This window comes from Glycine soja, chromosome 6 (genome assembly GCF_004193775.1).
Source record: "Glycine soja cultivar W05 chromosome 6, ASM419377v2, whole genome shotgun sequence".
Lineage (NCBI taxonomy): Eukaryota > Viridiplantae > Streptophyta > Magnoliopsida > Fabales > Fabaceae > Glycine > Glycine soja.
Window position 1 is genome coordinate 6,797,091 of NC_041007.1, and position 14,939 is coordinate 6,812,029.

Consider the following 14,939-nt stretch of genomic DNA (forward strand, 5'->3'; position numbering starts at 1 on the left):
CACAAAATCGCGAAGAAGTCTAGTTCTTGTCACCCAATCGCAATCTGTTGATACACCAAGAAACACGTCGTGCATTTCATTGAGCTCCAATTTATTCGAATCGAAATCTCCGCCTCCTCTTTCGTATAACAGTTGCTTGCAGTAATCAATAAATAAATCGGAGTTAAATTCAAAGGATTGACTGTGGACTATTCCAACTGACCAGAATCCAGATTATTTTATTTTTAATTATGACTCACTCCATAGTAGTTCAAGAGAATATACTATATTCAGCTATTTACTTCTCCGCTCAGATCTAATGTATCTCTTAAGCTTTGGTTTTTCAGTTGCTTATCAAATGACTTAATCCTATCTAATATTCCAGGAAATATCTTAGTCATATTAATACAAACATATAAGTGTGTATTATGCAAAAACGCAACTTAAGTACTTTCGACAAAATCAACATATATTAGTTGAGCTGCACAAAAAAATTATATATATATTTATTCAGACATAATCTTTTCCAAATTATGATTCAATATTAAATGTGAATAGTAAATACAGTATTAATAATAATAATAATCGTGATTCAAATAGGATTAATGTGAGAATTTGCGATAGTATGTATAGTTTCTCCTAGGAAATTTATTCAACCATTAATTCTTTAATCATTAAGACATTAGATAAGAAAATCAGTTTAATTTAGCAATAATTTATTTGTTTTTTTTTTATGATCGTAATAATTTAATTTAATATGACATCAAATTTCTGAAAGTAAAAAGAAAAGGAAGGCGATTGTGAAGCACGCGCGGTTTTGTACAACTGCTAACAAAAACCAACCACAAGTACGCGTTTTCCCCCGCCAAGCCTAAGAAATGAAAAGTCGCCACGTGGTGGAATGCAGCCAATCATCTCATGAAGCTCAACGAGTATTGGCTGTACTACGGAAATCACCGTTTATTTATTATTCCGACTTGCGATGCGAAGTGAACAACGTTTCATAGAGCACCTTGATTATGCAATCTGAGCCGTCGGATCTCGGGGTCCACAAAACCAACGGATCCGGAACAAGTATAAATAAACACGCCCAACCCCAACCACGTCAAAACCCAGATTGTGTTTGCATTGAGTTGTGCTGTTCCTTCCTCCTGTTGTCTGTCTCTTAACAAATCAATTCATTTCCGCCGTCGTCGTCTCCGCCGCTGAGAGCGATGTCTTCCGTCGAAACGGAGATTGAGCCACTCACGTCGGGGGCGAGCAACCGCATAATTCCGCTTCTTAAAGCCCTCAGAGCCTCCCTCATCTTCGTCTACACCTTCTTCCTTTCCTTCCTCCTGTTTATTCTCCCTCGCCGGCGCCGCCTCTCCACCGCGGCTGAGCCGCCGCCTTCGCCAAAGAAGCATTTGAGGCGGCGGTGGCTCGTGCGCGAGGAGGAGGACACGTGCCGCAGAAGGGCGCTGGCGCAGGACGTGGGAATGGGTCGCGACGGAGGGTGGTACCGCTGGAGCACTTCCATCTTCTATGGGGTTCGAAACAACGCTCTGTTTTGCCGGTCCTGGTTCCCGGTTGCCGGTGATGTTAAGTAAGCTTTTCTTTTTTCTTCCTTCTTTCACTTTACGTTTCGGAAATTTCAACACGTCTTTCTCCGTTTATTTTAAGGGACTTTTGTTAATTCTGTTGCTAAACGAGCTTGTGCTTGTGTTTCTTTTATATTTTTTTTTTTGCTTTTTAAGCCTCGCTTGTATATATGTAGAGAATTATATAGATAGAGATTAAGCTCAATAAAATGAAATTCTGATGAGCCTTAGATGACTCAATGCAAGTAAATAAGCTTAAAAACAAAAAATGTGTGCACTGTAGCTTGATTGAAGTAATTGGTGCTGTGAAAGAGGAAAGTTTGTGGGCACATTTCGTGGTTTGATTTTGGGGGGTTTTAGTTTTTCGGTGGTTCCAGTGAGAGAACTTTTGAAGGAGGAAAGTTTGCAAGCAAATTACGTGTATTTAGAATTGAGTCATCTCTTGGAGGAAGAGTAATTGGACAAAGAGAGATGAAAGAAAATGTAAGTGATTGGAATCGTGAGGCTAAAAGAGGGGGGGGGGGGCTAGAATTATTTTGCTCTTCTAAGCTGAGTAAAATTTGCTTATGTATTATTGTGTTGGTGTGCTTTATTATTGACTGGTAGGTTTACTATTGAACTGTTTATAAACAGCAAAGAGTTAAGGTTCACAAATTTCTAATAGTTGTTTTCACGGGGGGATTCGGTTGTTTTATGTCCTTTTCCGAGATGATTGATGAGACATTCTAACTAATGGATAGTTAGAAAGCTCTTGCTTATTCTGTGCTTTCTTTTCTTGGTTTTAATTCCCTGCCTCTTAGCATGCATAGCTAACTTTCTGTTCGCTTTCTGTAACATTTGGCTCAGGTTATTTTCTCTTTTGTTCTTTCAGGGGCATTCTGATCATCATTCACGGGCTCAATGAACACGGGTAATCTTGCTTAATTGTGCTATGCTACTTCTTTGAACAATTGCTTTCTTTTAGGGCTTAATGGGACCTGTCTAGTCTGCCTTTTGTTTTTACAACATTAGATTTTTCAAGTGATAATCAATAGATTTAAATCATTCTTTTGATTGTTTCTAATGTAAGATAATAAGATTTATTCCCCATCCCCACTTCTCTGACTTGGCACTCATTTTTCAGTGGAAGATATGCGGACTTTGCAAGGCTATTAACATCATGCAACTTTGGTGTCTATGCAATGGACTGGATAGGTAGTTTAAGATTTCTTTTTCCATTCCGTACTTACCATTTTGTGATGGATCTGGAATGATTTGTTTTATTTTTAAGGTCATGGAGGCAGTGATGGATTGCATGGTTATGTTCCATCTCTTGATCATGTGGTTGCAGATACGGTATGTATATTTATACTTTCTTCAGTTAATGAATATATATGGCATATGTTCTTGTTTATGATATTCTTAGAATAGAAAAACGTTTTAGTGGCAATAGTTTTCCTACAATTTTAAACATTGGGATGGAATTTGGAAATAGTGAAATAAGCTTATTATGTAAAGTTGAAATGCATGTTAACCTTTTATTCTTTGAGCATAAGGCGGCAATGGTGTCTCAGTTAACTTGCTAGTGTTTTTCTTGCTTTGGCTTACTATTGTTTGATCATGCTCTTTAGAACACTAAGTTTGTATCCATTGTTCAATTTCCACCTCTTAATTGTTATTTCTAGTCACTTTCATTGCCATTTGAAAATTTATTATCCACAATTTCAAATATCTGTGCTGTTTTTGGCTTGTTTTTCTTTACAGATATATTGCAATATTACAACATTTCAAATGTCAGTCAGTGTTTTTGATAGTGTACTTTGCATTCTGATGGTAATGTTATGAACAGGGGGCTTTCCTGGAAAAGATTAGATCAGAGAATCCTGGGATACCATGCTTTCTCTTTGGTCACTCCACTGGGGGAGCTGTGGTCTTGAAAGTAAGGGCGGAAATTTTCTGCATATCTTCTGCAATTAAGTCTGTCTTTGTTCAATTTTGAATATTAATTTTTACAAATTGTGTAGGCGGCTTCCCATCCTCATATTGAAGTAATGGTGGAAGGAATTATATTAACCTCACCAGCTTTACGTGTGAAGCCAGCTCATCCTATTGTTGGTGTAAGTTTTGCATTTGTTAGTTTTGCATGATGTTTGAAATTAACGTGTTTCTGATTTGTTACTACAGTCCCTAGCTATGCTCGGTACACTTGGACTTCTTAAGCTTGCAGTAAAAACATGCTGTAAAGTTATCGTGAAAGAAACAACCTCTGTTTTCAATTGTTAATGTCAATTCTCTGTCTCTGCCAGTTAAACTATAGTCAGTACATGATATCTAGCTATGCATAATCCTTGGTTCATTCAATGTTGATCAATTTGAAGCAGAATAAACACAACTACAGTTGTTATTTTACTTTGTAATTATATATACTAGACTTTCAAGACATTCAGGCTTTCATGCTGCCATTTCCTCTGCACCTAGTCCTTGGGTTTCACAACAGTGTCAGCAGAAATGATGCTAAACCCGGCTCGAATTTCCTTTCCGTATGATCTTTTGCCCTGACAATCCCTTCTCGTACTGAGACTCACACCTCTCTCCTTTGTATTTTATCGATCATGGTTTTCTTTAATAGGGGAGAACACTACAGATCAAGAGAATATATAAGCAATAGATATCATTTTCTCATTGACTTCTAAACTCTCAAGATTTTAATGCTTCATTGCATTATATTTTTAATTATAGACTCTTCTTTGAGTGTGTTTGATGCTTTTTGTCTCTATTCATGTGTTAAGAGAATCTGTTTGATGTGTTGATGCAGGCTGTGGCTCCAATTTTTTCTCTGGTAGCTCCAAGATTCCAATTCAAAGGAGCAAACAAAAGGGGCATTCCAGTTTCGAGGGATCCAGCAGCTTTGTTGGCAAAGTACTCTGATCCTTTGGTCTACACAGGACCTATAAGGGTCCGAACTGGCCATGAAATATTGCGGATATCCTCGTACTTGATGCGAAACTTCAACTCTGTGACTGTGCCATTCTTTGTCCTCCATGGAACTGCTGATAAGGTGACTGATCCACTGGCCTCACAAGATCTATATGATAAGGCAGCTTCAAAGTTCAAAGACATAAAGCTTTACGATGGCTTCTTGCACGACCTTCTGTTTGAGCCTGAGCGTGAAGAGATAGCTCAGGACATTATCAACTGGATGGAGAAAAGATTATTTACTATTTGAAAATGTAAAAAAAAGTAAAATAAAAGGGGGGGGAGGGGGGGGGGGGGGGGGGGGGGGGTTAAAAGGAAAGGAAAGACCCAAGGGAAGAAAAAGGGATGCCATGTTTGTAAGTGTAGAAAATTGAAGTCGCCCTGGGAAATGGGGAGGAGGCGGATGCTGATAGGTTTATTCTTCTTTCATTTTAGGGTGTTGGATATATATGTATTGTGTGAAGATCTTTGTTTTATCAAGAAACTTGTACATTTAATAGACTTAAATCTCAGTAGTGTTTTCATATCTCCAGATCCAGTATTCTTTCAATTTTTTATCTGTGTAGGCTCGTATATATATTTGCCATTTTTGTATGTTGCTTTTGCAATTTGCATAACTTTGATTTGTGCGTTTTGATCAGAAAACTTAAAGGAAATTACTTATTGGTGGTACCAATTCGAGTTGCATGAAATACTGCAATAACTGATCACCCATGATTTCCGTTAATCGTCTTTTTTTAAATTTACAATTGAGCTAATTACAACAAAAAATCCTGTTCGTAAAGCTTTAGCATATAACTCTCATAATGTGTTCCAAGAAATTTACATACTAAAAAAAAAAAAACCGGAGCAGTAGCTCCTAAAGTAGAAATTGGAAAATGTAGTTGACAGGTATACTAGTTTTCTCCCTCCAATACAAGTCTCTTGATTTCTCTTTCGATAAGGGACCATTTTCTTCTACCTTCAAAATGAAGGAAAATATATATAAAAAAAAAAAAGAAGGTAAAAGGTCACAAATTATATTAATTTAAAACAGTTCATGTTCATCACGTTATTCTTTTTTTAATTATTTGAAATTTTCGGAAGCGCATCCACAAATAATTTCAGTGCTAGGACAGATCGGCCTAAGCAGTGACCAAAATAATAAACAAAGCAACATGAAACAATTAGCCGAATCACACAGAGGAAAATGAAGAAGAACTAATGGATCAGCACTGATTGGACTCAATGGGATGAAAAACTAAAACATCTATAACACAATCAGGAAATAGAAATAAGATAAAAGCAAGATTTATTCTCATATGAAATCCCAAATCTCAATTTTCACTCTACCTAGTGTGTGCTAGTGCTACTACATGCAAGCTGAATCTTCTTGGCCATGGACTGAAGAGAAGACTCAAGGTATAACTTCAAGTCTTGGAAACTCCACCCTTCAACAGGATCACAGACAAACCCCCAATCTATCTTGCACCCATCTCCATTCATTGGCAGCACTTTGAGTGTTGCCACATAGGACTTAAATCCCATGTTGTTTTCCACAATTTCATAGGACAAACAACGTTGGACGGGATCGATCGCGAGTAGCTTCTCTTTGGTCCACTTGATGGTTGTTGTTGTCTTCTGAGCACCAACAACAGCTTCTTCAACGGTGGAAGCACAGTAGCGGATTAGACCAGGTTGACCTGGTACACCCTCTAGTTGGTAACATGTTTCTATGGGCCACCACTTGTGTAGGTTGCAGAAATCCTCTAACGCAGTCCATACTTGTTCTGCATCCGTGCCTGGTAGCTCAGTCACGGATTTACCTTCCCATTTAGGCTTAGATTCCTCTGCCATAGTGAGGAACTGTATAATAATTATTGGAATTGCACAGAGCTTTACTTGAGGTACATACATATAATAAAGCAAGCAAATATTCTATGCGTCACATTCACGGGACTTAATGGGGGAAGTGCGCACACCCTTGCAACCACACATTAAATTAAAATCACAAGAGATGCCATTTGTTTAAATAAGATAACTTGCCTGTTATTATGGATAGATTCGTAGAAAATGGAGAGATAAAAAGAAATAGTAAATACATTTTTACTTCTTATAATTTTATTTTTCGTTGTTATATATATATTTTTTATTTCTTATAAATTATGTAATTTTTTATTTTTATTTTTAAGGTATTTTAGATAATACTTTGAATAATAATAAAAATATTGTTTAAAGTATTATGAGAAAAAAAAAACAAATATATTTTAAAAAATTAAAAATAAAACAACAATTAAAAAAACAAAAAATAAATTAAAAAAATATTAAATTATAAAGATTAAAAATGTATTTAAGTTTATAAATAAATAATATGTAATATGATACGATTGCTATAGAAGAACATATAAATATGTTTTTTTGTTTATTCACTAATGAAATATAAGTCATTTGCATAATAATTTATTTTAATTTTATCAAACACTCTCGTTTTAAAGGATTTATTGACGGTGTTTAGGACCTTTAGGCAAAGGGAATTTGGATAGAGTCCAAAATATATTTTTTAAAGAATAATTTTAATTTATAAAATATTTTAAATTTAAAAGATTAAAAATATATTTAAATTATAAAAAATAAAAATTGTTGTGATAAATTGGTTAGTGATAGATAAAAAAAGAAAAAGAAAAATAGAATAGAAATTAAATGAAAAAAAGCCGAAGTATATTTAATTATAATTAATTTTTCAAAAAGAAATAGATGAACAGCATCCGGTTAGTGCACCGATTGGAAACTATAAGAATATCCATCATAATTATACATGATTCAATTCAAATAGGAATTGGACCCATAGTATTAAAAATGCACATGTGATGTGCAGCCTATATATTTATTTTTATATCTAAATAACTTGTTAAATCAAATTCACTTACAAGATGGACCCATTAGACATATAAAAATTATATCAACGGCCGGACAGTTTATAGTTTATTTTATTTTTGTTTTTAAAAATTTAAATATTCTTTTTCTCCAATTCTTTTATGTTAAAAAAACATATTACACGGGTTCCAACGCTAATATTATTAAGATGTATATAGACAAATTAACTAGTAACTCAATACTCCAACCAATATATGATACATTAACCCGATACACTTGCCAGATCAATTACCAAGTCGAGAGTTTTAAAACTCTGATGCAAACGGATCAGACTGACACAAACAAAAAAAGGAAACATCCTAGCGTTGCCAATTGCAATTTGCAAGTACAATAAATTTATGTGTGAAATTATTTCAAAGATTGATACTTAAAAAATTTCGATTTGAGAATATTCTCATTTATAAATAGCATAAATTATAGGTCTAGTGCATAAGTTTTTTTTAGGACACACATTAAATGGCAAGTATTTGTTTCGAATGAATTGGGCAAACAAATACCAAAAGTGATAATAGGAGTTGGAAACAACACACGTGACACACCCTCTTATTATGTTTAATTAGTTGTAAACAACCTTAGCACCACCAGATTTATTCTCAGGCCAGATCCCAAACCCTAGTTTTCACTTTAACTAATGTGTGCTATACGCAAACTCAATCTTCTTGGCCATGGACTGGAGAGTAGACTCAACATATGACTTCAAACCTTGACAACTCCACCCTTCAACTGGATCACTGACAAACCCCCACTCTATCTTGCACCCATCTCCTTCAATTGGCAGCACTTTGAGAGTGGCCACATAGGACTTAAATCCCATGTTGTTTTCAACAACTTCATAGGTCAAACAACGTTGGACAGGATCAATCGCGAGTATCTTCTCTTTGGCCCACTTGATTGTTGTTGTCTTCTCAGCACCAACACCTTCTTCAACGGTGGAAGCACAGTAACGGATTAGGCCAGGTTGCCCTAGAATCCCATCTACTTGGTAGCATGTGTCTAAGGAGATCCACTTGTGTATGTTGCAGAAATCCTCTAACACAGCCCATGCTACTTCTGCGCCTGTGCCTACTACCTCAACCATGGCTTTACCTTCCCACTTTGACTTAGATTCCTCTTCCATGATTCTCTATGATAGTGTAGCTACATGCATAGAGGAACTATATAGTAGTTATTGAACGAACTTTATGTGCATATATATAGCCAAGCAAGTATTCTATGCATCATCACGAGAGTTAATGGGGAAGTGCGCAAACTCTTGCAACCACAAAAATTAAAATGATACAGAATCCATTTGTTAGAAACAAAATTAAAAAATAAAAAACATTATGATAATTATTCATAAATAATCCACAAAAAACCTTGCTGCAAGTGTCTTTTCTACAAAATTGAGGGTTGTGGTAGTCATTCAAAAAATACTTTTTGGTGCTAAACGTTTTGAAGAGTAAATTCAATTTTTGACGTATTTAGTTATCCTTTAAAAGTACGTTTGCTAATTGAAATTTAGTCTTAAAAGTAAGACTCAGTTATTTTTGTAAAATTAAGTTTAATCAAACTTAAAATTACAAACTTTTTAATCCAAACATGCAATAAGTTTTGAAGCAAAATTTTAACTTACAAACTTACTTTTGAGGATAATAAATATATTATAAAACTAAGTTTACTCTCCAAATTCAGTTTGGAGCACCCCAAACAAAAAGTTAACGTATATAATATAAACTTTTATTTATATTTTAATTCAAAGAAAACATAAAGTAACTTGTATTATAAAAGATTAAAATAGCAACAATAATAAAAAAAAGTAATAAACCTAATGAAAAGATAGAGAAATACAATAAATAAACTTACCTCAAGATGACAATATATACGTAGTGGGCAAAATGCACGAAGCACGCTTCACCACTAAGTTTGTGGTTTTAGATTTCTCTCATGCTTGGTGTCCATGGGTTGGTGGTCTTCTCCTTATATAGGGTACCACAGTTTGTATGAGATTGTATTGTACAATGTGGGACTTGAAAAGGGAGAGAGAGGCAGGGAGAAAGAAAGAAAAGATATGGGACTTGAGTTTTTATCATAATTAAATGACCTCATCTAGAGTTAATTTTTATTAAAATTGAGGCCAAATTTGGTTTTTGAGATATGAACATGAGTTGTAGATTTTTCGTCAAGCTTTCTAACGACTCTAAAAATATCTCAAACAGAAAAGTATAGTAAGACATGATCTATGTAACTAGGTTAATTAACATCTAGTGAGCCTATATATATTTTGGGCACATATGCTTTAGGTAATCCTAGAAAAACTTTATAAATACATCTCTTTTTAGGATCATAGCTGCTATTTGGGGGTTTTCCCGCCAGAGATTTTTTTTTTCATCTTTCTGATTTCAGTCTTCTCTTCCCTTTAAGGGTTTCGCATGAAGCCTTCATAGAAGTCTAAATTAACTAGTTTAAGGTGTTTTTTTTTTTATGGATCGTCAGCTTTGACTTTAAATTATTTTTCAATCTTGGTTTACTTTCTTTCCATATTAATCTCTATTTTCTCCTCTTGAATATTGATTATGAATTATTTTTAGGTTGGTGCATTATCATGAATTTTCATTATTGATGAATCTGTTAAACGCTTGATTTGACATATTCTAATTGGAATTAATAGGATAGTATGTAATGCTTAATCATTGGTTTGATAAATAGTCAATTTAAAAATTAGTTTGAAAACTTAGAAGATGCTTGATTATTTTTTTTTATTGATAAATATTAGTTGATAGTTTTGTTAGTGATAAATATTGAATCTATTTTCTTCTTCCTTTTTCCTTCACCACCAAGTTAATAATCTCCATATGTTTGACCCAAATTAATCAAATATCGGGTGCTTAATTCAATAGAAATCCTCTTTAAATTGATTTGATTCGGTTAATTTTGAAGTCAAACAATAATTGAATTAAGAATTGGAAGTTGTTATATATATGTATATATTATTTTTTAATAAGTTATAAGATATATTTAGAAATAAATGATAATTCTAATTAGATAACTTAACTGATAAATTGGTCATTTTATTGAATAGAATAATTTATTGATTGCAATTTATTTTCACTCTTGAAAACCTCAACCCCTTTTTCTAACGTTCCTAATTGATAATAATTAAAAATTCTTGAGTGACAATCAAGCTTGTTTGTCTTGCATTGCAAAATTTACTTGTTATTTGACTCACGTAGAACCACAAATTCTTCGAATTAGTGTAAAAAATCCTCCTAATCTTATATGTCTAGAATCAATTTGATATGACCTGAAGATAATTAATTTGTTAAACATATATTTAATCTCCTAAATATCTGTACATCGTACATAATTCCATGAGATTCTCATAATAAGAAGTTGCACATGTAGTTGCAAGTGTGGAGCGTAAAAATTGGAACTTGGCAATTGATGACTGAAAGAATCATAGCTGCTGGATGAAATCATGATCTCGACCAATTGAAAGATCGAATCAGCAGAATGAAATCATGAATTATCACAGCTAACTGAAAATGCCAAGCTAGCTGGGGCTTGAGATAATTAAGTAGTGTTGCATGTGGGAGGGCAAAAATTGGAACCATGAAATTGATGACTGAAAGAATCAGCTGAAAGAAATGATGATCACGATCAACTGAAAATGACATGGCATCATTGTTAATCTGGTTATCTGCCTCCGTAGTTTTTGGTATTTAAGCCTTGCATTTCTCTGCCACTTTTGGAACGGATGGGAATTATAGCAACCCTACACACCCAAACTCTATACGTACGTGGTCTGGAAATAGAATTGAAAACAACCCCCGCCACCCCATACTCTATTAATTATAGCAACCCTACACACCCCCACTCTTATATGCATGATAGGTTTACTATTAATCATATAATATATTTTTATAATCATTATATTTTTTTTTTACATCACAACAACTATATTATTACATTTTTCTGTTATCATTTGGATAAAAAAATTATCTTCTAATCATTGTACAATTTTTTTAAAATGAAAAATAATATAAATTTGGACCATTTTATAATACTCGTGCTAACTTATTAATACATTTCATTTGCTAAAATCGTTTAAAATATTACATATGTACGACAACAAAAATTCACGCGGGTACGGATACTTCATTTATTCTAGCCTTAAGTTCATAGGATATTGGTGTGCTGTTTGAAAGGGGTGACCCAGAAATTTCCTATACACAAACAGCATATTGAACATCCTCGATCATCGCTGAAAGAAAGAAAAGATAATTCGAAATATTAAAATACAACATTAAGTACAAAGTTGTGGAATATCTCAACAAAACTTTATATAAGACTACTTTCGATAAGAACAAATAAAGGATTTTTAGCTTAAATAATTGAATTGTCAGATACCTATATAATACACAATTCGATCGATCACCGACTAAAGAAAAGTTCTATAGGACTCCTGATAATTGATACTATCATCATGACGGTAGGCCATATGAGGAAATAAAATAAACAAAGTCTGTAATATATATAGGCTTTACATGTAAGTTGGAAATTAAATATGGATAATGTAAGGCTAAAGGAAAACTTACGCCTAACCAAAAGTTGTCATTTGGAGACCCCTCCACATTCCTAATTCAAATCAAGTGCGTAATCCGTCAGTCAGTCTATTGCTTTTCCACAGTTTATATTAATATATCCACTATTATAATAAAATACAAAAAAGAAAAATCTCACTTAAGTATTCTACTATATATATATATATCCTACTACACTAAAGGTGCGTATCAACACACGCCAATGGGTCCACAACACAGACAATGGTCACTCAAAAAAGGTCACAAAGTCGCCACCAGTTTAGGGACTTTGGGCTGTTCCACTTATAATCAATTCGCATCTAACCATGAGGCTTTCTCATATTTGGTGCTCGAATTCTCTGAGCTGCAAGAGACTTGTTCTTATTTAATTGTATAAAAGTTAATAATTAACAAAATAAAAGTGTGCACAAAAACTCAAAGAATTGATAAAGTAGTATAGAATTTTGTTATATTTAGATGTAAAAAACGATTTATTTAATAAAAGAGTTGGTATTTGATTATCATTATATATATAAAAAAAAATTATATCAACGACAATTAAATAAATTAGAATAAACCGTAAACTTTGATGGATGAAAAAAAAAAAGTGTGAAAAAAGGAAAAGGAAAAGGGAGAATATAGTGAAGGAGTTATAATAATAACACAATAATTGCATAAGAACATCCAATAACAAGAGAAGAAAGGGTGGGAAAAAAGGATATGCACAATAAAACTGTAATGATTAGGGTTCAGTATCCGTAACAGCAACGTCAAAGCAAACAAGTTGGTTTGATCTCTGCCCTTATCCTAGCCTTTTTTTCATTCCTATAAATTGGTCTCTCTCCCCCACAAAGCAGCCCCTCCTTCACCATTTCCATCACTTTGTCTCTCTATATTGGACCACGTACTCACTCAAGTTTCTCGTACACTTTACCAGTTAGAAGACATGAAACCGAGAGCAGACATGCACTTCCCTCTGCCACAGCATGTGGCAGACATAACGTGCATGGACCCGAACCGGCCACCGCTCGTGGCGGAAAAGGTCTTCAAAACGGTGCGTTTCATAGGCTTCTTCATACAAAACGGCGTTTCGAAGAGCAAGGTGGTGGTTCATGATATGCAGGACGTGATGAAGCGTGGGAAGAACATAGGGAAGGCGCTCAACGACGTCGTGGCTCGCCACCACCAGGCGCTGACGTGTCGCCCACGCGACGCGCACGTGGCCTTCGTGTCGCCGCTGGAGTACCAGTTCAGCTGCAGCGGGAGTCCACCGCGCCTTTCTTCGCATGCCGGTCGGAGGAATCTCTCACAGGCCTCCCCCGCCGTTCGCCGCTCGCCAGCGCACCGCGCGGTGAGGATGTGCCGTGGTGGAGACGGCGGCGCCGACGGCACTATACACAGGCGCGTGAAGATCACGGGCTCCGCGGCTTCCATGTTCAACGTCGACCGCGCGGAGAAGGATTTTCACGTGGACGAGGCGGCGGAGGAGTTCATAGCGAGGTTTTACAGAGATTTGAGGTTGCAGAAATGGTTGGATCACTATTGCTGACGTGTAAAATATGTGTGGTGAAAAAAATTATTTAACTATAATTAGTCTTCTATGTATGTTACCGTTAATTACTGCAATGGATGTTCTTAGTATGTTACGAACAAATTAAAGCGTGGCTAGCTTCTTTACGTTTGCTTCTTTAATTAACTTTTATTTCCGTTAATTAAGAAGTGTTATTGGGTTGCATCACGTCTTGTGAAAAAAATTCTATGCATTGGTGTGTTTCTCTCAGAAGTAATTAATTAGTGTGGACAAGCATAACGATTAACGTGTCTGTCTCCTCCCCAATAATAACACGAGATGCGTGTTCGAAATCTAAAGACTAAAGGCTCGAATGTTTAAAATCTCTGACCGTTTTGTATCATTGTCCGAAATCTAATCTTTTTGGAAGAATTTGTGATGAAATTCTTACCACATAGCATGCAGTAACTGTTCTTTGTACCATGTACAAAGTGGCAGACCACTTCAATGTGTTTGATTTGATGAACTAAGAGTCTGTAAGAGAGAACAGCATTAGCATCAATGTGGAGAGCAATCTAATCATAAAAAAAATGTGGAGAGCAGTCTAATTATCACGATAAAGTTTCTTCACTTCAAGGCCTTTCATATAAAAACACGTAATTATATTATATTTTAAAGGCTTTGATGGTAGCAATATTGTTGTTCCCAAAAATCTTATCATCCTCAAAAATCAACATATGAACTTGCACATTTTTGCGTTGTAGAGTAAAGAGTGATGATTAAAGCAGGATTGTGCAAATCCATAACTAGCCAACTTAATTTGGCAAACCACCATCTAGAGGCTTGTTTCAACTCATACAACAACCTACGAAGTCTACAAACTTCAAGCGTAGCATGCTTTGAACAAATGCAAAAGGTTGTTGTTAAGCTATTCGATGTGGGATTAATAACGCTATTTGATGCTTTGAACAAACACAAAGAGAACATTATATAGAACCATAATGGTTCTTCATATAGAATAGCTAGCTATGCTATTCAATGTGAGACTAAAGCTCAGCTTTTATAAAACCACTAAGCATAATTACTTGTTAAACTGTTATCAATGTGGGACTATAATCAACTTTTATAATCCAAATAGCTACACGATTTCACTCTATAGAACCACTCAGCATAGCTACTTGCTAAACTATTTGATGGGGGACTAAGCATATATAGCTACTTGCCAAAAGCTATTTTACATGGGACTTCGATTTGACTTTTATACTCCCAATAGTTGTAAAAAGTTCATTATATAGTACCACTAAGAGATTATATTGAATCATTAAGCCTAAGATGCTTTGAAAAACTATATAAGTTTATATAGAATCACTAAGCCAAGCTACTTGCAAAGCTATTTGAAGTAGGATTAGAGCTTGGATTATATAGAACTACTAAGCATATATA

General features: G+C 34.7%; 4 protein-coding genes across 6 annotated transcripts; 2 read left to right on the forward strand and 2 right to left on the reverse strand.

Annotated features, from left to right (window-relative positions):
* The first annotated feature begins 1,069 nt into the window (after nucleotides 1-1,069).
* LOC114415165 (monoacylglycerol lipase-like) lies at nucleotides 1,070-5,046 on the forward strand. Its single transcript, XM_028379737.1, has 7 exons — nucleotides 1,070-1,564; nucleotides 2,431-2,469; nucleotides 2,683-2,753; nucleotides 2,830-2,894; nucleotides 3,388-3,477; nucleotides 3,563-3,655; nucleotides 4,354-5,046. The coding sequence occupies exons 1-7, from the start codon at nucleotides 1,194-1,196 to the stop codon at nucleotides 4,762-4,764; spliced, it is 1,140 nt and encodes a 379-aa protein (XP_028235538.1). The 5' UTR covers nucleotides 1,070-1,193; the 3' UTR covers nucleotides 4,765-5,046.
* A 658-nt stretch (nucleotides 5,047-5,704) lies between these two features.
* LOC114415166 (lachrymatory-factor synthase-like) lies at nucleotides 5,705-6,492 on the reverse strand. Its single transcript, XM_028379738.1, has one exon. It carries the CDS (start codon nucleotides 6,408-6,410, stop codon nucleotides 5,847-5,849), a length of 564 nt encoding a protein of 187 aa, XP_028235539.1. The 5' UTR covers nucleotides 6,411-6,492; the 3' UTR covers nucleotides 5,705-5,846.
* Nucleotides 6,493-7,787: 1,295 nt separating this feature from the next.
* On the reverse strand, nucleotides 7,788-9,385 carry LOC114415167 (lachrymatory-factor synthase-like). Of its 3 annotated transcripts, none has more exons than XM_028379739.1 (2): nucleotides 9,270-9,385; nucleotides 7,788-8,581 (listed from the first exon to the last, which is right to left on the reverse strand). In XM_028379739.1, the coding sequence occupies exon 2, from the start codon at nucleotides 8,542-8,544 to the stop codon at nucleotides 8,056-8,058; it is 489 nt and encodes a 162-aa protein (XP_028235540.1). In that variant the 5' UTR covers nucleotides 8,545-8,581; nucleotides 9,270-9,385; the 3' UTR covers nucleotides 7,788-8,055. The 3 variants fall into 3 exon arrangements, with proteins under 3 accessions (XP_028235540.1, XP_028235542.1, XP_028235541.1); XM_028379741.1 differs by having other exon boundaries at nucleotides 7,788-8,564; nucleotides 9,270-9,352; XM_028379740.1 differs by having other exon boundaries at nucleotides 7,788-8,678; nucleotides 9,270-9,352.
* Nucleotides 9,386-12,788: 3,403 nt separating this feature from the next.
* On the forward strand, nucleotides 12,789-13,721 carry LOC114415168. The gene has a single exon (XM_028379742.1). The coding sequence runs from the start codon at nucleotides 12,933-12,935 to the stop codon at nucleotides 13,533-13,535; it is 603 nt and encodes a 200-aa protein (XP_028235543.1). The 5' UTR covers nucleotides 12,789-12,932; the 3' UTR covers nucleotides 13,536-13,721.
* The last annotated feature ends 1,218 nt before the right edge of the window (nucleotides 13,722-14,939 follow it).